At 46.7% G+C, this 21,920-nt stretch overlaps 1 protein-coding gene across 1 annotated transcript in view; it reads right to left on the bottom strand.

Annotated features, from left to right (window-relative positions):
• LOC147725123 (nicotinamide N-methyltransferase-like) overlaps positions 1-21,920 on the bottom strand; it is a 48,517-nt gene that overhangs the window by 14,950 nt on the left and 11,647 nt on the right. The window contains exon 2 of the mRNA XM_086918179.1: positions 10,777-10,987. Within this exon, the coding sequence (XP_086774305.1) occupies positions 10,777-10,987 (211 nt within the window). The remainder of the gene's footprint in view (positions 1-10,776; positions 10,988-21,920) is intronic.

The raw sequence follows: 21,920 nt of genomic DNA on the forward strand, positions 1-21,920 counted from the left end.
AACCTAAATGTAGTAGGAGGTAAGAAGTAGGTGCTGCTTGTCTATAGTCTAGTTGGGCTACAGTTTAGATTGGTGTTGCCAAGATTTGCCAAAAGTTCTTCTAGGTTCTAGTCCACTCCATACCATAGAATGAGTGAGGTTGGAATCTCTTTCCGAGTCTAGATCGCTAACACCCCGCAAGGGGAGTCAAAAACACTGGAGCTGGATTCTCTGCAAGGAGGATGACAGCGTCTGGTCAGTGCGCCAGGCGGGGACTTGAATTCCTTCTGAACTTGCTGTGGCAAGCTGTGTCGTGCAAGTAGGCAGCCGAACCATGGTTTGCCATGGTAAGTGAAGGTATATTTATGCCTTGAAGGTGTTTAGGAATGCCATTAATGACGTAAAAGTTGGGCAGAAGAACGTCATGATGAACCCCTAAGGAATAGATGTTCATGCATAATAAATGAGTTCTTGGAGAAATCAATATCCAATAAAGTGGAAGTCCTATAGACTTAAGAGTCCGGTTTTCCAAGAACTCGTTGTGACATAGATGAACGGATTTAGGTGGCTATGCCTGTATTTAGTTAGCATGGATAATGCCTAAAAAAGGTACGATTTCTATGCCTAAATATGGGCAGTACGAATTGTGCCTATATAAGGTCTTTAATCGGGAAAACTATATACGGTATCTAAATCGACACACACCACCTTTACCTCTTCCTGCCTGCACATGAACCCTTAAAACTTCTTACCTCCCTTTTCCTCTACCTACCCATGAACCCTAAAAATAACCTTACCTTCCTTTCCTTTCTACCAACCCCTGAACCCTGACAACCCTTGTCCCCTTTACCACCACCCATTCCTGTTCCCTTAATACTCAATACTTTACCCTTAACCCTTTTTAGTGAAATAAACATTATGCCATTTAAATTAAGAATACTTATCTCCATTGTAAAGTCTTCTGTTGTAAAATGCACTGTAAATACTTAGCGGCCTATTACGACTGCAGACGTTTCCTTTCTTTTCTTTTGCCGTTCCCACAACGGTACCCTGAAAACAGGCACTGCAATGAGAAAGCAAAAGAAGTTCCAGAATGGCATAGACTGTGAAGTCCATGCCGCCCTGGGACTTGAGGTGCATGTTGCACCCCACTGAATGCATCCCCTGGAGGTCCCCCTTTGTTTCTCCTCCGCCAGCCTTCTCAAGGCATTGAGCCCACCATGAAATGGCTGCAGGAGGGGAAACTCATAATATGTTGAAAGGAATCCAAAGGCATTCCACCACATGCTACCAATTAGTATCTTCTCATCCATGTAAATTCTGACAGTATCTATCCTCCATTTATTTTTGAGGCCTCACATTGTTAGAGGAGAATCTGCATTTGTGTCTGAAGATGAGCTTTGGGTAGTGTGACTACTTGTTCATTGTCTGCAGTTGTGTGCAGCTGTACTTCTGCTAATTCCATTCTGCAGTGTAGACTTTTTTTTTTAGATTGGTGCCAGTGAAGCCTTGCCAATGTTTGTCTGCAATGGATATAACGTTTTCTTGCAAGGATTTGTCAAAATGTACTTTGGATTTGGCAAAGTAGGCCCAAGGTTTTTAAAACAAAAGGATGCCTCCTTCAAACTTCAGCATTCATGGCTGGATCATGGTCTTGGAATTCTTGTGGTGAACAAACAAACTTGATATCACTATGTCTAATCTGGAACTGACTCTTTGACAGGGATTAAAGTGTCAGCATCTCTTAGTTTTTGTCAAACTTTACTGATAGCTCTTCAATGGCCTGGGGGGATTCAGAAGAAGCGCAAAGGTGTTTTTGTCCAAGATGATGTCTATAAGTGCAGGGACGTGGTAGAATTCACAGATAACCAAATGCGATAAAGTAACATAAAATTCAACACAATTGGAAGTATTTCCACTGTCAGTAGTTGGGTTGAAATCCATATATACCTCAGCCTTGTGGAATAATTTTGGACAATGTTGCACGCTAGGGATAACTAACAGTGGTATTAGTGGTTTTAATGGTTGAAGAAACAATGAGATCAGCAGTAGTAGCATTCTAAAACAAATACGGGTAGAAGTAGCAATAATATAAATACTAGTATTGGTATCATCACTAGAAGCAATAGTTGCAGAAAGGTTCCTGGTAGCTGTTGGAAATTGCCCTTTTGCATGATCACACAAACATTTGGCCTTCCTCCAATTTTTCTGATCTCATTTTTTGGTTTTAGGACTGTCCACTTTTTCATTGCTAACCAGGGCTAACGTGATTGTGCTCTCTATTTATTTATTTATGTATGTATTTATTTTAAATACAATATTTTTTAAATAAATAAATAAAAAAATTAAAAAATGATTTTATTACTAAATTATAGTAAAGAAAACATCCAAATGAGAAGGTGAATATTGCATTGTTAAGAAAGAATATGTATCCATAGTTACATAATAACAAGTCATGTCTTTAAACTGTATTTATCAGAAGATTATTGTATAAAAATATAACAGGAATCAAGCCTTTGTTTTTAATGACTGCCTGGGGTCCAGCATTAAAGTAGTCTTTGGGACCCCAAGGACAGCATTTTAAACCTCACACAAAGCACACTCACAGCACTCTCACAAATCACACTGAACCCGCTCCGCAGTAATCTGGTGTTGAAGCACACCTGAGGCACACTCGGTGCCTCGGGTGGGGCCCGATGATGAAGCATGCCACCAACCATGTTGGTGGGTGAGGGCCTTCATAAAAACCTAATGGTTTCCCATACAGACACATAAACCCTTTACACATAGCTAGTTCTTGTTGATTGAAATCAATTACTCAGGGGAAACAAACTAGCCACTCTAGTTCCTCTGTCTCTCCTTGATTATAACACAGGAATCAAATAATATCATAATTCATATAAAGGGATTGGGGGAGGTAAGTTGCGGGGAAGGAGAGTAGACATATAAAAACTTGCCGGACGGCTGATAAATTGAGGATGCAACTTTGCAGTAAAGAGAGCTGTGGTCCATGTTTACCTATTTATGTGGGAGGTAGCACTTGCATGAGAGTTGTATGGGACGTCATGTGGCTCGGGCCAATTGTGGGTAGGAAAGATTTGGGGTACAGCGGGGTAGTGTGGTGTTCAGGAGTTGAGAGGGGAGAGGATGTGGTGGAATCTTGTTGCAGAGTACGAAGGTAGGTATGGCATATGTGACAGATGCCTTTGGGGCGGGAAGTGTGGGGCTGTAATGAAGAGTAAATCTCAGTTTGTATGTTGCATTATGCCATACTGCAGAGCCATGCCTCCTTTGTGGGGCCAAGACGACCCCCGTGTACTGCAATTTCTCTCCAGGCCAGTAACAGTGCAATAGCTGTGAACCTACAATAGCAGTCCGGGATGTCAGAGACGATGCCCAGCAGGGCCAGCTTGGGGGATGGTGTGAGCATTATGTGCTCTCTATTTAAAACATTGTAACATTGTTTTAAGCACAACTGGTATATTTGATCTACTTGTAAGTCCCTAGTAAATTGGTACTAAATATACCAAGGGCCTGTAAATTAAATGCTGCTCATGGCCCTGCAGTACTGATTCTGCCACCAACTAAAGTAGCACTTTAATCATGCCTCAGGCCTGCCACTGAGTGGCCTGTGCATGTACTTTCCAACTGCTATGTTGACCTGTCAAGTTAACGATCTTGCCAGGCCAAAACCTTCACTCTTATTACATATAGGTTATCCCTAAGGTAGGCCCTAAACAGCCCATTGGCAGTGTACAGTCTATTTAAAAAGTGGGACATGCACTTTAAATTGTTACTTGTCCTGGTAGTAAAATATGCTTAAATTCAGTTTTCAACACTGCAAGGCCTATCTCTCCCAAAGTTTAACACAGGGAATGATTTATTACATTTAGTAAAGTGCAGTTTACAATATTTATGGAGAAGTTGGTTTTAAAATTGTAGTTCTGAAAGTGCCACTTTTAGAAAGTTGGGATTTCCTTACTTAAACTATTTGGTGCTTTCTGCCGGTCTTTCGACTACCCGTCAGGGTGGGTGACAGCTGGCTTCCTGCATTCCCTCTAGAAAGCCACACCTAAAGAAAGGGCAGGTGTGACTGCCTAGTTATCTGCATGTTAATGGGTCATCCTGAGTAGGATGGGAGAAAGGAGCCGACACCCTGCACCTGAAAGGACTATGGGCTAGATGTAGGTAATTTAGATTTACCGATTCGAAAATACCGAATTTTACCGATTCGGTATTTTCAAATCGGCAAATGTTATGTGGGTAATTAATCGGTAAACAATTCTGAATCGTTAAGATTCGGTATTTACCAAATCAGTAATTACTGATTCAGTATTTGCCATTCATTCCTATGGGCCTGGAGGCCCATAGGAATGAATGTCAATTACCGATTCGGTAAATACCGATTTGGTCAAATTGGGAAAAAGTCAAGGGTGGCATGGTGTCACTTTGACACCCTTTTGCACCCCTGATCATTGCTTGTGTGCACTTGTGGCACACATACATGCCCTAAGGGCAGTTATGTCTGTCAAATGGCACAGGTGTAAATGCACATATTTGCATTTACATAGGAATTCGTTATTTACCACCAACTAATAGTTGGTGGTAAATAACGAATCCTTTAAGCCCAAAAGCACTGTTTGAAGTGTTTCCTACATTTCATTTACCGATTCGGTAAATACCGAATCGGTAGATACTGATTCATTATTTACCGAATCGGTAAATATGCCCCCTACATAGGAAAGGTCTATTACCGGTCGGTAACGGACGATTTTGGCCGTTACCGACCAGTAATAGCCTTCCTACATCTGGCCCTATGTCCTTCCCCCAGATTCGGTGTGTGCTGTGGAGAGAAAGAGATGGAGAGATACCGGTGAGTGGGTTTGCTATGGAGGGATCAGTGCTGTAACAGTGGGATGAAAAAAATTGTGTCTATAGGAGTGTCTCTAAATGGGGCATGGTATATTATAGACATGACTTAAAGCGTAAACTACATTTCTGTGATTTCCATAGTGTGCCACCAAACAGTATTTTGAATCCTCTCTGCGCCTTGTGTTATTGCATGCGATTATACAATACAGCAACAGATATACACCTAAAACCAGCCTGAACTATTGGCAGTGTCAACAGTTGCCTCTGGGTTCTGCAGAAAGGTAAACATTATGATGCCCGTGTATTCTGAAACCTGTTTGACCCACTGACAGACACTGTGAGAAACTTGCAGTGCCTTCAGCTTAACTTCAGAGCTTTTATTTGTTCAGGCTATGCAGAATATACAGGTTATGCAAGTTTGCACAGCTCAGTCATTGCACAGAGGTTTGTTTCTGCAGTTCGCAGCTTTTAACCACTGTTGCACTATTTTTTAATATTTGCCATTCTGTGTTGCTGAATTTGTGCCTCCTTTGTTTACATTTAAGAGGGGTCTAGGAGGTTCGTTTGGGGTAACCCTTCAGTTTTGGGGCATTGTACTTTCATCCTATTGCTGCAGAGGGTCATCCCACTTTTCCCTGATCTCTGCCCGTTCCGCCACGGCAGCATGCCGATTAAGCAGAGGGCGTGTTCTCAGGGTCAGCTGGGCCGGTGTTCACTTTTGGCGATTCCGGGTTGTGCCTTTATTTAAATCCATGCCCTGGCGAGCGTGCAGCTGATGCATGCAGTGGGCGCGCTGCTGGCTCACCAAAGACAAGCCTGTCTGCGCCCATCTGTGCCTGGCCGTCAACAGATACCAGAAATGCTGCCGGTTTCCACAGTGGTATGGTCACCTACTCTGTGGCAGATCTTGTCGTTATTCAGAGGGGTGTACGCCCCTGCAGTCATCCTCCATGTACCGCTCTGCTTTTTGCATTGTGGGTTTAACTCCTGGGTGTCCTCTGCTCCTGCCGCCCCCCCCACCCCCCCACCCCAGGTCCTGTCCTTAGCACCAGCCCCAAAATAAAACTGCTTAGTTTAAACTGCTGCTCCCTAGTCAAACATCATGCTGACTTGATTCTGGATGAAGCCCCAGATGCCCTTTTTAACTGGCTGTCTGATTATGATGTGATTGAACCGCGTTTGGCGCTTCCCCCGGGTTTTAGTATCAAAAGCTCAACAGAGGGTGTAGAGGGGGTGGCATTGCATTCATTTGTAAATCCTCCTATTCTTGCTCATTTGTGGGGGAGTCCCAGGCTAGGTCCGAAGCTGCGCACTTTGGGTTCTCTTTTAATGCTAACTATACCTTGTCGGGCCGGATCAGCAGGTTTCAGTATCTTTGGGAATTTGAATTAGCATCTGCATAATCCTCAGGATGCTGACATGGGTAACTTTCTGGCTGATCTTGAGTCTTGCCAGCTACTCCAACTAGTGCAAGGGCCTACACACCCTGCTGGCCACTTGTTGGATCCAGTCTTTACTAATCTTGCTCTCTTGATTGTTCACTCTCCCTCCCTGATGTGCTGGTCGGATCACTTCCTCATAACAATGTCACTTTCTGGGGTTGTGCCTATGAGCAGGGTGCCTCAGAAGTGCATACTTACGCGCCCTTGGCATAAACTTAATATCGTGCATTTTCAAGAGCTTCTTTCTTTATCTGTACCCAGTCTTCCAGTTGACTCTGACTGTTATGATAAATCATTGTCCAACTAGATTTTTGGTGCTCTCGACTCCCTTATTCCAGTAAAATGGTATAATAATCCCAGTACCAAGTCTATTCCTTGGTACAATGCTAAGCTCACCTCCATGCGCAAAGAGTGTAAAAGGTTGAAGAAGGCATGGAGAAGGAACTATGACCCTAACTTGAAGAAGCCCTATAACATAGCAATTAAGTAATGTCATAGATCTATCCAGTCAGAACGGGCCACTTACTATGCGGAGGAGATTAAGAGTAGTGCAAATCCATCTAAAAGTATCTTTGCGATACTGAAAGAGCTAAAATCATCTACAGCGCTGACTGCTACTCTCATATCATCTGATGAGCAATGCGGTGTTCATGCCTCTTTCTTTGTGAAGAAGGTGAAAAAGATCTATAAATCCTTCCCTCAGGTCGTGTCAGGTTCTGTCCCCTTGGCTCAGCCCCCTACTACTTACTCTTTGACTTCTTTCCCTGCTATCTCCTAGGATATGTTGTCTGTGTTATGTAGTAAAATTAAGTCTAGGTCCCCGTCCGATTCTCTTAAGCCGGCCTATGCAATGAAAATTTTACCTGTGCACATTCCTCCTTTGAGCCATGTGATTAACATATCTCTCTCTACGGTTGTGGTACCGAGCACTTGGAAACATGCTAGGGTGGTTCCTCTGCTAAATAAAACTAACATGGATGCGGCCAAACCAGAGAGTTTCCACTCCCTCCTGCCATGGGTCTCTAAAATCTTGGAGGCCTACGTTAATACCATCTTGATGGAGTATCAGGATAAAAATGACATACTAGAACCCTCTCAGAATGGTTTTCGATCTGGTCACAGCATGGAATTTGCCCTCCTTGCTGTCACCGAACATCTGAGATGGGCCTTGGATGAAGGCCGTACTTCGGCACTGATTCTGCTCGATCTCAATGCAGTGCTTGACATGGTTTCCCACCAGATCCTATTGAGGCACCTGGTGGAGGTGGGAATAGCGGGTTCTGCCCTGGATTGTTTTGCCTCCTTTCTTCCCAGGAGGACCTTCCAGGTTGCCGTCTCTCCCTTTGTTTCCAGAGTGTATGCCACAAAGCAAGGGTTACCGCAGGTCTCAGCTTTGAGCCCTACCCTCTTCAATCTGTATGTTCAACCACTGGTGATGGTGGCTAAGAACAGATGGCTCACAGCAGTATCGTATGCAGATGATACTCAGTTGGTAGTCACAATCTCTGATGACATTACTTGGGACACTTGTAAGTTCTGTAGCGATCTTGAGGTTGTCTCTGAGTGGATTACTGCCAACTGTCTCCAGCTCAACGCTAACAAGTCTGAGGTACTGCTGGTGGGGAGAGACTTAGAGCTGTGGAGCGAGCACTGGTGGCCTGTCACACTGGGGCTGGCACCTGCCCCTGAGGAGGTGGTAAAAATTCTAGGGGTTTGGTTTGATACCGCCCTTTGTTTTCGAGTCCTAACCAAGAAGGTGGCATGGTCTTGTTTTGGGCTATTGCGGTGGCTTAAATCTCTGCTGGGCCTTTTCGTTCCCCCAATGAGACAAGTTATCGTCCAGGCCTTGATCTTGTCAAGACTGGACTATGCCAGCTCCTTCTGTCTGAGGGTCAACTAGTCTGAGATTTTCAGACTAAAAAGGGTCCTGAATGCAGCGGCTTGAGCTCTAATCGTCCTGCCAAGGAGGATTCCTACTTCGAATGGCTGCTGTTGCCTCTACTGACTGCCTGTGGCCAAGCGTCTAGAGTTCAAGGCTGTTTGCATTACTTTTAAAATTCTTAATTTTTCATCTCCATCTATTCTGGACAATTTGCACAATTTTTTCATCCCCTCCTGCCAACTTCATTCTATGGGACAGAAACTTATGGCTGTCCCTAGGGTGAGGAGGGTCCATGCTGGAGGGCCCTCCTTCCGTGGGCTGGCCTTGAAACTCTGGAATGTGCTCCCCAGTTCTGTCCGCAGTATAAAGTCCTATCTGCCTTTCTGTAAAGCTGTGAAAACATTCCTCTTCCCTCCGCTATAAGCTGTCTTGCTTGCCACAAGCTGTGCAGTTTTCTGTTTTCAGCGCCGGGATGCCCATTTGCTGGGACTGCCGTGAGCTTTATAAGTCACCATAACATAACATGACAGCACACAAATGATTGGATACCCTTCTAGAGTGAGTCTGTAGCCAGGGCAGGAAAGATAGGGTCTTGTGCACCTCAAAAAATCTCTTTGAACCCTCCCTAATTCAAAGGCCAAATGGGATTTGAGTATCTGGCATCTGACCCCACCAACTCAGAACACTGCTTGAAGTCAGCACATTTAGTCAGGAAGTAGAGTTGTTGTGCTTTAGGAGGGACTGCCACAAACTAGTTTGCTTTGCTGTGTTGGCCTGCTGTCTCTTACCTGGGCTAAGGACTGGATCTGCTCTCTACATCCTTGAGCCTAAGTTACTCCAAGGGGTCGTTGGCTTGCTCCCTGTTGATAAAGTCTCAGGGATATCGAAGACGTTGCCTTTCATTTTCAACCCAGTTCCTGGACTTTACTTGCTGTAAGTCTTGCTCTGCCAAGTGGTGCCAGTGAAGTTCAGGGCCCATGGAAGTTAGTTTAAAATGCTTCATCTGACACGCACCTGCACATCGGCATCATTGCGCCAATAAAAACCGCAAGGTCTGGACCCAGAGCATCGTACTCAGTACTTCTGCATCACCTCTGGAATCACCGCATCAGAACCAACACATTGCCGGCACAGTGTGGAGAGTATTGCTGCATCACCTCTAGCGTAGATTAACCCAGCCCATTGCCTTCAGAACCACCGCATTCCAGAATAGAAGCTTTGTTCACTGATCCAAAACATCACCACTACTGTGTGGAAAAATCCATTGTAACCTCAACTGCATGGGGTGCATAGACACATCGCACCACGCATGTTCTTCTGCAACAAGGATTAAGGTACTTTGTTCAGTGCGCCTTGCGTGGGCCATGTAGCTGGCCTATGCTCAATCGCAGGCGACCTGATCACTTGACTATTTCTCGGTCCAGCATGAACCTTTTCAAACCCCTTGATTTCTATTTTCATTTGAATGCTAATTTGACATTTATTCTTTAAAAATTCGTATCTTGACTTCCAATTATTGTGTTTTTTTCGTTTGTTCAAAATTTAATATTGACCTATTTTTCTAAACTGGTGTGGAGTCTTTTTGTAGTGTTTTCACTGTGTTAAGGTTTGCTGTGTTGCACAAATACTTAACACATTGCTGTTAAAGATAAGCCTGCCTGCTCTGTGTCAAGCTACCAGAGGGTCAGCAGAGGTACATTTCTGCTGTGTATCTGACTTACCCAGACTAGGATTGTGGTTCCTGCTTGTACAAAGTGCAGACTCTGACAACTAGAAACTCAATTTCTAAAAGTAGCTGTACAGGGGTCACTAGTAATGGAGATCCAAGGCAGGTTCTTCACATATAAATGTCTCACTAAATATATTTTCTTTAATTACATTGTTTATTTTTTGGGATCAGGATAACTGTCTTGGTTTGCAAACATTGAAGCTATCTTGACGTTGCATTGCTTTGGCTAGCAGTCTGTCTGAAAGAAACGGTAAGCTGGCAATATATTAAATTAGCGTTAATGCTTGCCAGTACCTTTAATTTTCTTTGGGATTGCTTTGTAAGTAGACATAATACATCTTAATAGTCTCCTTGAAATATATTAAGCTAATGTTTGAAAGACCATAGAAAACAAATATGTTAAAGAAGGTATGTCTGCTTCCTCTACATGTACGTTGCAATACTTGGAATTATTTCTTTCAACTCCATCAATACATGTGTTGCACTTTTTTTTAATTGTCTGCTGCATTTCTTTCTCAGGAATTTGTCAGTGATTTGTTCAAGAACTATCTTTTATGACTGTTTCAGATGTTATTATTTGCTTACTGTTGGCAAGAGTTTGGTTGGCATTAGGCAAGCCTATATCAATAAGGAAGAAGTTTGTCAGCGGGAGGAACCTTGACAAGACAAAAATGCAATGCGAAGTAAGGATCAATTAATCAATCAATGATTTGTAGAGCAATGCTAATCCCTCTTGTTGGTATCTAGGCGCTGGGGTTGGTGGGGCTGCTGCTGGTAGTTGTCAGTCGAACATCCAGGTTTTTAGGACACTTAATACAGTAGTTTATGTTTCTCAATGATACGGAATGACGTAAACTTGTCCAACACTCTACCTATCTCCTCCCTCGAGTTCACACACAGCCTTCATCAATGGACTCCAGTCAAATGCTCCCGGTTCATTCTTCAGCCACTTTTCAAGCTCCTGGCGGTTTGCGTCTTCGAAATCTGAAGCAATAACTTCTTGAAAGGCTCCACAGGCAGAGATGAGTTGATGGATAGAGGGTCCAGAACCAATATCAATCAGGGTATGCCCAGATATATTACCTAATGGGAAACACAAAACCAGATTAACAACTCAAATCCAGAAAGGTGGCATAATTAAAGAGTTGAATGGACAAAAGCCATGAGATCAAGCCTGACAAGTTTGTCCTTGAATACAACAAAGACAGATAATAAAGACCAACACGGCAAGTGCAGATGCAAAAAATAGATATTGCTTCGGCTTGGATATTTCGGAGCAAGGACGTGAAGCCATAGAATTAAGCGTCAGTCAATTAGTGGCATTCACATTCATTTTACAATTATGATCATATGTGTCCTGCTAATCATTTTCAAATGTTGAATTGATTTTGATCACCTTCGGCAAAGCATAACTTACACCAACGTTGGTTGTGCTATAATGCTGTTTTCATATACCAATATGTGTTATCTACCTGTTAGACGGAGACCCAGAGGGTCGGCCGAGTACAGGGGGAGAGGCCTCCGGCGAGGGCCGTCTTCGGCGTTCGTACAGACAAGTAACTCCCCCCCCCACAAATGGACACCACACAAGGATGAGATCTGCACACTTTATATAGGGTTCTTGAGGCAAGGTTATCAACGATACAGTGGGGGCAGGACACGAGGATCCTCCCAATTCTAGTCTCTGTAGGGTAAGGGGTAGCGGGACAGTCTTGGTACCGGTCCGGTACAGGGGCGGCCAGAAGGAGCTCACAATCCTCGAGCTCAGGGGTCTGCAAGGTCGGGCCGCGGCAGCGCCAGCAGGCTAGGATGATAGTTCTCGGCAAGGAGGGCCGCGGCAGCGCCAGCAGGCTAAGATGATAGTTCTTGGCAAGGAGGGCCGCGGCAGCGCCAGCAGGCCAGGATGAAGGCTTTACAACGAGGAGGGCCGCAGCAGCACCAGCAGGCTAGGATGAGGGTTCACGTTGCAGAGGGGCCGCGGCAGCGCCAGCAGGCCGGAGCGATGGTTCACAAGGATGGGCCGCGGCAGCGCCAGCAGGCCAAGGCGAAGGTGCACGTTGCAGAGGGCCGCGGCAGTGCCAGCAGGCTTCAGAGATGGTTCACAAGGCAGGGCTGCGGCAGCGCCAGCAGTCCGTCAAGGATGAGTTCTTCAAGGTGTCTCGACTCCAGGATACAACTGCCTTCCTGCTCTGGAGCTGCCCCAGTTATAGGTCTGGTCTCCTTTGATGCCCAGACCCTCGCGCTTGGAGGTCGGGAGGTCCGGGATGAGGGAGTCCAGACACCCAGCAGGGGGGTGGAGCCAGCACCCGGGGAGGCCGGGGGCGATCGACACCTGGCGGGGGAGAGCCATCGACACTCCTTTCTCCCATTGACCCGCCAAGTGGTTACTTCACCTCCTGGGTGGATGGTGGTGCCTCGATGTCGGGGCCTGGCCAGGCCCAGGGTTGGGGTCGAGCCGAGGCCACGCGGCCTCGTGATGCAGTGTCCAAAGATGGCGGCTGGGCCGGGGCAATGGTGCTGACGGAGGCCCGGGCCAGCCGATACTGGGGTGTTCGGGAGCAGGCGTCCCGTTGGGGACGGGTTGCGGGTTGCCTCGGTGGGTTGCCGGGATGGTTCTTTCTGGGGATACAGGGAGAGCCGGCATCCGGGCCCTATCATGCGGGGAGGGAGCGAGCCTTTCACGAGGCCTGTCCAACATGCGTCCCCCCCAGCTGAAGGCAGGGAGAGTCACCCATCCTCTCGGGTACTCTCCTCGCCAAGGGGGAAAAAGCGTGACAGGCCTTCCGCGTTGGCGTGGTCCTGACCAGGACGATGCTCCACAGTGAAGTCCATCCCCTGCACGGAGATGGACCATTGCAACAGTTTTGGGTTCTCCCCCCGCATTTGCATCAGCCACTGCAGGGGTCGGTGGTCTGCCTGTACCCTGAAATGGGTACCGAAGAGGTAGGGCCGGAGTTTCTTGAGGGCCCATACCACTGCGAAGGCCTCCCGCTCGATGGTGCTCTAGCGCTGTTCTCGAGCCAGCAGGCGTCGGCTGATGAAGGCCACTGGCTGATCGACTCCCTCGGCGTTGAGTTGAGAGAGGACTGCCCCAATGCCATGATCTGAGGCGTCCGTCTGGACTATGAATTCCCGGCTGTAGTCGGGGGCCTGGAGCACGGGGGCGGTGCACATGGCGGTCTTCAACTTCTCGAAGGCCGCTTGATAGTACGGAGTCCATTTGACTGTTTTGGGGTTTTTCTTGGAAGTAAGTGCTGCCATAGTCCTTTACAAACCGCCGGTAGTATCCGGTGAGCCCCAGGAAGGCTCGGACCTCGGTTTGGGTGACAGGTGGTTGCCAGGACTGGATGGCAGCGATTATGAGCTGAAGGGGGGCCACCAGACCGCTCCCCACTTGGTGTCCGAGGTAGGTCACGGATCCCTGGCCAATCTGGCATTTGCTGGCTTTGATGGTGAGGCCGGCCTGCTGGAGGGCGTTCAGGACTTCTCGGAGGTGGTGGAGGTGGTCTGCCCAGTGGCGACTGTACACAGCAATATCGTCCAGGTAGGCGGCGCTGAATTCTTCGAGGCCTGCCAGTACCTGGTTCACAAGTCGTTGGAAGGTAGCTGGAGCGTTTTTCATGCCGAATGGCATCACCTTGAAGTGGTAGTGGCCATCCGGGGTAGAGAAGGCGGATCGTTCTTGGGCCCCGGGGGTGAGGCAGATTTGCCAGTAGCCCGCTGTTAGATCGAAGATGCTCAGGTAGCGGGCGGCCCCCATGCGGTCAACTAGCTCATCTGCCCGAGGGATAGGGTGAGCGTCAGTTCTGGTAACGGCGTTCAGGCCCGATAGTCCACACAGAACCGGAGCTCGGGGGCAACGCCCGGGGCGGCAGCCTTGGGGACCAGTACGACTGGGCTGGCCCAGGGGCTGTCAGATGGCTCGATCACTCCCAGAGCCAGCATTTTGGTGACTTCGTTCTGGATGCAGGCGCGCACCCGATCTGGCACCCGGTACGCCCTGTGTCGAATAGGTGGACTATCCCCGGTGTCCACGTCATGAAGGCACCAGGGGGTGACCCCGGGGGTGAGGGAGAACAGGTTTGCAAATTGTAGCAGGAGAGCTCGACAGTCTTGGCGTTGCTCCGGGGACAATGCATCGGAGAGTCTGACCCCTTCCACTGAGGCATCCTGTTCACGGGTCCTCAGTAGGTCAGGGAGGGGCTCGGAGTCTTCCTTCGTCCCACTATCTGTTGCCATCAGTAGGATGAGTTCCGAGCGTACGAAGTGGGGTTTGAGTCTGTTGGCGTGGAGGACTCGTAGGGGGTTCCGGGAGGACTCCATGTCGATTAGGTAGGTGACGGGGCCCTTGCGCTCTATCACCTTGAAGGGTCCTGTCCATTTGTCCTGTAGGGCACAGGGTTCGACCGGAGACATCACCCAGACTTGTTGTCCCGGTTCGAACTCGATGGAGGAGGCATGCTGATCATACCATTTCTTCATGTCCTCCTGGCTGGCTTCGAGGTTGGCTTTGGCTAGCTCCCTGAATCGCCGGGTCTGGTTGCGGAGGGTCAGGAGATAATTATATATACATCTGGAGGAGTCTTCTGGGGGGCCATCTCCCATCCTTCCTTGTCCAGGCTGAGGGGACCCCGGACGGGGTGTCCATACAGGAGCTCAAAGGGACTGAAGCCTAGGGATTTCTGGGGGACCTCTCGATAGGCGAATAGGAGGCACGGGAGCAGCACGTCCCATTGGCGACGTAGGGGTTCTTCTAGGCCCATGATCATTCCCTTGAGAGTGTGGTTAAACCGCTCGACCAGTCCATTTCCTTGCGGGTGATAGGGGGTCTGTGGTAAATTATATTTACCTACTCATTTTTCCATATAATTATCAATAAAAGACAGCTCATTCAAATGAGAGGCAGAGTCCGTGGAATCTGAGTCATACGGGCTTTAATGGAAAATCCTCGAGGATGGGACATCATGTTCCATCACCTCTAGGGTTCAGGAAGGGACATTCAACATTTTATTAGCATTACACATTATATATAGTAAAATGTCACAATTGAAACCAATACAGTAGGCGTAACAGGTGAAAAAGAGAGAGATAAGAACACATGTGCGTAGCAGGAGGCATGTAAAAGGGCGTACACATGGGCGTGCACTGTACATGTCAGAGAAACGTCATAAGAAACGTCACATGTGGGTGGATGCATTACAGAAAGTTGCAGGATCAGCAGAAACCTACGACCTGCATGCACGCGCAACTAGCATGACGTGTAACTGGGGAGAACTGGGGGCTTTGACTTTAGCACTAGTGGAGGAGACTGGTGTCTGGGATGTCAGGGCAACCTGTACCTATGGCATATCTGGTATCTCATGTTGGGAGGATGTAGTGTCTGAAGTAAAAGGTCTCTCGGGCAGAGGCCGTTCAATACTGAATGCTAGTGCATGCATACGTGTCTTGGTGCAACGTGCGGAGCCATGGGCCTACCATGGTGACGGGTTCAGTAAATCACTTGCAAGGAGGACAGGAAGGCCAGGCCCTTTGCTCTGCAGCCGGGAATATGTTTACCTATTTCACTAGACTGGAATGTGTTTTCGAGGAGGCTGAGCAGATAACTGTAGGCAAAATACGATTTTGGCAGGCAGTCCAGGCCGAGCCGGGCACCGCTTCACTGGCAGGAAGTAAGGCAGGGGTCAGGGATGCATACAGCTTTCGGAGACAGGAAAGATGAGGCTCTGGGCCTCGTTTAAGGGCCTAGCTCGACTGGGCCAGGGAACATTGAGAAATCGTGGGCGAGATTCAAAAGTGTACCATGTAAAGACGTTGGCATGGCATGTTTATAGACTGAATCATCGATCCATTCAGGGTGGATCTGGTAGATGACACGTTAACGTTGGACGCAAATGTATATGCGTCTTCATATTCGGTCATGGAGGGAAATTACATGTACTTCAAGCACGTACATGGAAACGTTGGGGTACACGTTAGGGGACATAGTTGACCATAACATTTTCAATTACCTCATTCCCTCCTTGTCCCCTACGTTCCCTTCAGGATATATCTATCTTCATGAGACCATCTATCTGTTCATATAACATCATCTGCTCATCTTTTCTCAGACGGGAACTGGAACGTGGACTTGGACGTGGAATGCAGGCTGTGGCACACAAGCCGCAAATCGCTGGCCCACATTGTAGACATAGACAACAACTGAATACTATGAGCAATATGATTCCTAGGAATGACAGTACTTTCCATCCCCAGGCTGATATTACACTCCAGAGCCAACCAGACCAAGTCCACGAGCCTGGATTCTGGTGTATCTGATGAGCTATTTCATGGAGCCTTGTAATTGCTTTATATATGGATGGCGCGTTATTAGGAATAAACACACAACAACTGGATCCGATGACTCTACAGGCCCCGCCCCTATCTGCCAGGATGACGTCAAGGACAAGGCGAATTTGGAGAACAACAAGTCTCATAGCAGACTGCTCCTCGGTCAGGTTGCCTAAAGCAGAAGTAGTTTTGTTCACTACTGCTTCCAAAGTTCTAGTTAACTTGCGTATTAGTTTACTATTTGAGACAGTACCTATGAATGGAAAAAATCCATTATTGAAATCTATATATTGTTCTAATGTAGTTTCAGTCTGATCGACAATTGGGATACCTCTCTTTTGTCTAACGTGAGTAAGGTGGGAATTCCTATGATAATCAGATGGGGCTAGAAAAACAGGTGGCAGTAAGAATGCAATAAAACAAGTTCCATCCCAGTCTAGAGGTAAACGTATATAGGCTGTCTGACCACAAATGAAATAGGAATGGTGGGAAGCTTTGAAAGTAGACTTGCCTTTATCACTGAATTTGACTACAGTAGTACAGTCACTGTGTCCTAGATGTACTGAACCATTGTTTCTGACGCATAATTCACCTTTTACTGGTAAGACTGATATTGATGGCATGTCTGGATTAGTCTCGGACTGAACATTCAGAATCATGAGGTTAAGTGTAAAATTACCTAATCCATACACTTCATTTTCTAGATCAGTCCCTGTCCTTTGTGGAAGACCTTCTTTGTCTGGGAAACATATTTTATTCATGACTGTATTCAGGTTCCCCCATATCCAATTGCCTTGGGAAACCTTGGACTTACTATCTAGGGAGGACATTAAAGTAAACCATGCACCACACGAACCATTATGTGTGAACGGATAAGGAAAGAGGGGCAGAGCTCCCCTGTAGTTCTGATAGGGAGGGAGTCGGCCACATACCCAACAATTAGTGGCATTGCTGGTCTGGTGAGAATGGTGTAACATACGGATGAATGTATTGTTGCGCATGGCTAAACGATAGGGCAATTCATGGGGAGGCAGGTCACTAAAAGTGTGCTCTACAGTATCGTTAGAGGAAGCATATGCAAGTGAATCAAGAGGAAAGAAAACGTGTAACATTAGACTAATGCATATAATCGTAAGACTCAGAAGAAACATAGAAATTAAGGCAATTATGCATCTGCTGTGCAAAACTTTACAGTACTTTTTCCTTTTCTCTTCACGCCTATCTCTCTGACTACTTGGGTCTGTCTTATTCATGTCAGAAACCTGTCTAACCGCTTCACCCGAGGGGGACTTAAACAATTAAACTGTCTGACTTACTAGACCTCAATTTTGACTTATACTCCTGCTGCAGAGTTTTCTCTAACAGGGGGAGTTTAGTGTCAGTGTCTGGAATGTGGCAGTCCTGAGAAACAGTTTTTGGCGGAAGTCCATAAAATTTCTTCACATGGCTCGAGTGCAGCCAGCCTTTCCTTCCTTCTATTTTCACAGCGGTCCTTGTGGTCATCAGAACGATTTTAGGCTCCTTCCAGCGGGGCTCCAGAGGGCTTGATCTGTCGAAATTTCGTACCACGACGATGTCACCAGGAACAAGTTTATGCGGTTTCACCTCCGTGTTGTCTGGGAAGGCTGCCGTGACCTGTGAACGACAAGATTGTAGTGCAGACATCAAGGAAGCCAAGTAATCTGTCAGCATAGAACTGTCAACATCAGTAATCTTACGGGGCAGAGGCGTCCCCCACATATTCGGAGGCCTACCGAAGACCACCTCATACGGGGATAGCCCTGTCCTAGAATGAGCTACCATTCGCATGTAAAAGAGTGCAACTGACAAGGCAACTATCCAATCTACACCTTTCTCTGCACATATTTTGGCTAGGCGTGTTTTCAGGGTCTGATTATGTCTCTCCACAAGACCTGCTGCTTCGGGATGTCGGACGCAGTGGAACTTCCACTGGTAACCTAACAGGAGTGATACCTGTTTCATAAGCTCGGACGAGAATGGCTGTCCATTATCAGAGTACACGACACGAGGCAAACCGTATCGTGGGAAGAACTCACGTACCAGTTGTTTGGCAGTTGTTGCTGCAGTGTAATCGGGGACAGGATATGCTTCTGTCCATCTGGATAGGGCACATACGACTACGAGGACATACTTGAATCCTCGGCATCTGTCCATCTGGATATAATCCATCTGGAGAACTTCAAAAGGATGGTCAGGAGGATGAAACCCACCTTGTTCCACGGGGACTCCTTTTCCTGGATTGAACTGACAACAGATCATGCAAGTACGCACTTTCTGTTTCGCTGCTGCTCATAAATGTTTGTTGAACCAGAGATTCTGTAAACTGTCTAACATGGCTTTCTCTCCTAAGTGTGCCGGACTATGCGCTGTATTAATTATGATTTGAACCATAGAGTCGGGGAGGAACCATGTGGCTCTTCCCTTCGTCATCCATCCCTGATCCGTTTGGATCCCTCCTTGTTCAGTCCATTTCTTGATTTCGTCTGGAGTTGCATGTGTCTGTATATCGAGTACATCTAGAGTGGGATCCTTTACTGTCAGGCAATGTGTCAATGTAGTTACATCAGTCTCTGTCATGTCAGGTGATATATCAGTTTGAGTCTGAGCTGTAAGTTTGGCTGTACGATCTGCCAGGTCGTTACCCTGGGAAATAGTGTCGGTGACTTTAGTATGTGCTTTGCATTTCATGATGGCTATGGCTGTAGGTGAGTATATTGCTTTTAACAGGGCTTGAATGAGGGGACCATGCTGGATCTTGGTACCGTGAGAGGTTAAGAAACCTCTCTCTTCCCAAAGAACACCGAAATCGTGAACGACTCCGAATGCATATTGTGAGTCCGTGTAGATGTTAACTTTCTTGTTCCTGGCTAGTATGCAGGCTTGGATCAGAGCAATGAGCTCTGCAGCTTGAGCAGACAGTGTGTCAATACGGTGTGTTTCTATGACTTCAGTTTCAGTGGTCACTGCACATGCGGCCACTAACTCTCCTGTGCTTGTTCTCATACATGAACCATCCACGTAAAGTGTCAGGTCTGGGTCGGTCAATGCAATATCTGTCAAGTCTTTTCGGGGCTTTGTCACTGTATTAATGACTTCTACACAGTCATGTGGTGCTGGATCTGTTGTACTCGAGGGTAACAATGTGGCAGGATTGAGTATATTGCAGCGTCTGATTTCTATATGTGGCTGGAACAGTGTCAGTTCATAACCTGTCAGTCGTGCTATGGTCAAGTGTTGAGTCTGGGTTCGGTTCAGAAGAACTTCCACAGAGTGTGGAACCTGTACTGTCAAGGGATGTCCTAACACTATTGAATCGCTTTGTCTGATAGCTAGAGCTGTTGCTGCAACTGATTTCAAGCACGCAGGCAGAGCCTGGGCTACTGGATCCAATGTACTAGAAAAATAAGCACAAGGCTTATGGTGTCCTGCTTGATCTTGTGTGAGAACAGATAATGCTGTGTCATCGCGTTCAGTGACAAAAAGTGTAAAAGGTTTGCTGTAACATGGTGTCGCTAAAACTGGTGCTTCACATAAAGCTTTCTTCAAGTCATTAAAAGCTTGTGTATGTTCCTGAGTCCAAGGGAGGACAGTCGAAGTCGCTGCCTCCTGTGTTGTCAACTGTATGAGTGGCTTGGCTAGATATGCATACTGGGGAATCCATTGTCTGCAGTACGAAGTGAGGCCAATAAAGGCCCGTACTTCCTTTTGTGTCTTGGGTTGTGGCAGATGTGCAATTAACTGGATACGATCTGATGTCAACTGTCTACCCCACTTGGACAGCAAGTGTCCAAGGTATACCACTTGCTGGGCACAGAATTGGAGCTTCGAAGGGGACACTTTATGTCCTTTTTCGGCCAGAAAATACAAGACTGTCAGTGACGCGCGCTCGCAGTCACGTTCGGTCCGTGCTGTGATCAGTAGATCATCAACATATTGCAGTAGAGCAGTGTCAGTAGGCAAGTGAATACTGTCTAGTTGTCGTTTCAGTGCTTGGCTGTAAATACTAGGACTTTCCGTGAACCCTTGAGGTGCACGTGCAAATTTGAAGCTTCGGCCATTTAAACAGAATCCGAAAAGGTACTGGCTGTCGGGATGAATGGGGACGCTAAAGAAGGCGTTCTTAAGATCGATTACAGTAAAGAACGCAGCTTCGGAATCAATGGCAGTCAATAGTGACGAAATGTCTGGGACCACGGGGTACTGTGGTACTATGCATTTATTGAGTTCTCGAAGATCGATCACCAGTCGGTAGACTGGAGGTGCATTTGGGTCAGTACGTTTAAGAATCGGAATGATTGGAGAATTACATACATTGGAGTCGGTTTCTACAACTACTCCTTGGGCAATGAGTTCGTCAATAATTTTCAGTAAGGCCGCTACAGCCTCGGGGGGCAATTTGTATTGTCGGATACGGGGCAGTACAACACCTTGCTTGAGTGTGACACGATAAGGAGTAATGTGCATACAACCTACATCAGTTGGACCTTGCGCCCATAAATGCTGTGGAACACTTTTCAATCTTACATCAAAATCTCTCAACACATAATGACCCTTAAAGTCATGTAAGAATAATCTCACTCCTTCCGGAGAACAACATATAACAGCTCCTAGAGCTTTCAGCGTTTTAATACCAAGCAAGTTTTCAGGACATGATTTCGTAAGTAACAGATCTGTAGTACGGGACAATGGACCAACTGCAAGGGGAATTGGCTTTGATACTTCGTTAACAATAGGCTTGCCTGAAAATCCAAGGGAAACATTCTGTGAGCCTGAGAGGGGTGCCCCTGGAACCTCGTCATGACTAATGGTAGTTCTGCTCGCCCCTGTGTCAATCAAAAATTTTCTGTCTTTCCCTAATACCTGACTATGTACATAGGGACCATCTTTATCTACAGGAACCTCGATAAGGGGCAAGCCAACCTCCCTCTCTAGGCTGTTTCATGTGTACTGCTGATAGTCGGGATAATCGGACTGTGCATACTGGTACATTTGCTGTGTGACATGTTGTGTTGCGGCAATGGGTTGGGGTTGAGGTACAGCTACTGTCTGTTGCTGTGCATTCTGTGGAGGTTGCGGATTCTGTGGAACATTCTGTGGAACATGTTCTGGTCTAGGCGGACGTGGTCTTTCTTTTGTTTTGCCTGTAGCAATATTGTGTCTGAGAACGGCACATTCATTTATGAAGTGACCTGGCTGTTTGCAATAATTGCAATTCCCTTTAACAGGAGCTGCGGAATGACTAGTCTGTGTGTTCTGCGTGTTACCCCTTTTCTGACCATCTGCTGGAACAGACTGGGCAACTAGTACTTTCATTTTCGTGTCTTTCATACGTCTCTGTTCATGATCGTGTTCCTCTCTGATTCGGTTCTGGTGGAACTGTAACATCTGTAACATTTGGGAAGGTGTATTAGCTTGCCACGTGCTTTCGACTTTCAATACTCTATTTTTAACCTGTGGTAAGGAATTCTCGACTAATTTGGTCACAAAAAGATGTGGATATGATTCGCTACTTGTTTTCAGGCCACTATTAATAATGAAACATTTCTCGAATCTGGAATAAAAATCACTAGTGTCTTCGTCTTGTTTCTGTTTGCAGGCTGAGATTGCATCCCAGTCTTCCTTTTTAACTGTCAATAATCTAGGCAAGACCTGTACTAATAATCCTGGT

This window comes from Lissotriton vulgaris, chromosome 4_1 (genome assembly GCF_964263255.1).
Source record: "Lissotriton vulgaris chromosome 4_1, aLisVul1.2, whole genome shotgun sequence".
NCBI lineage: Eukaryota > Metazoa > Chordata > Amphibia > Caudata > Salamandridae > Lissotriton > Lissotriton vulgaris.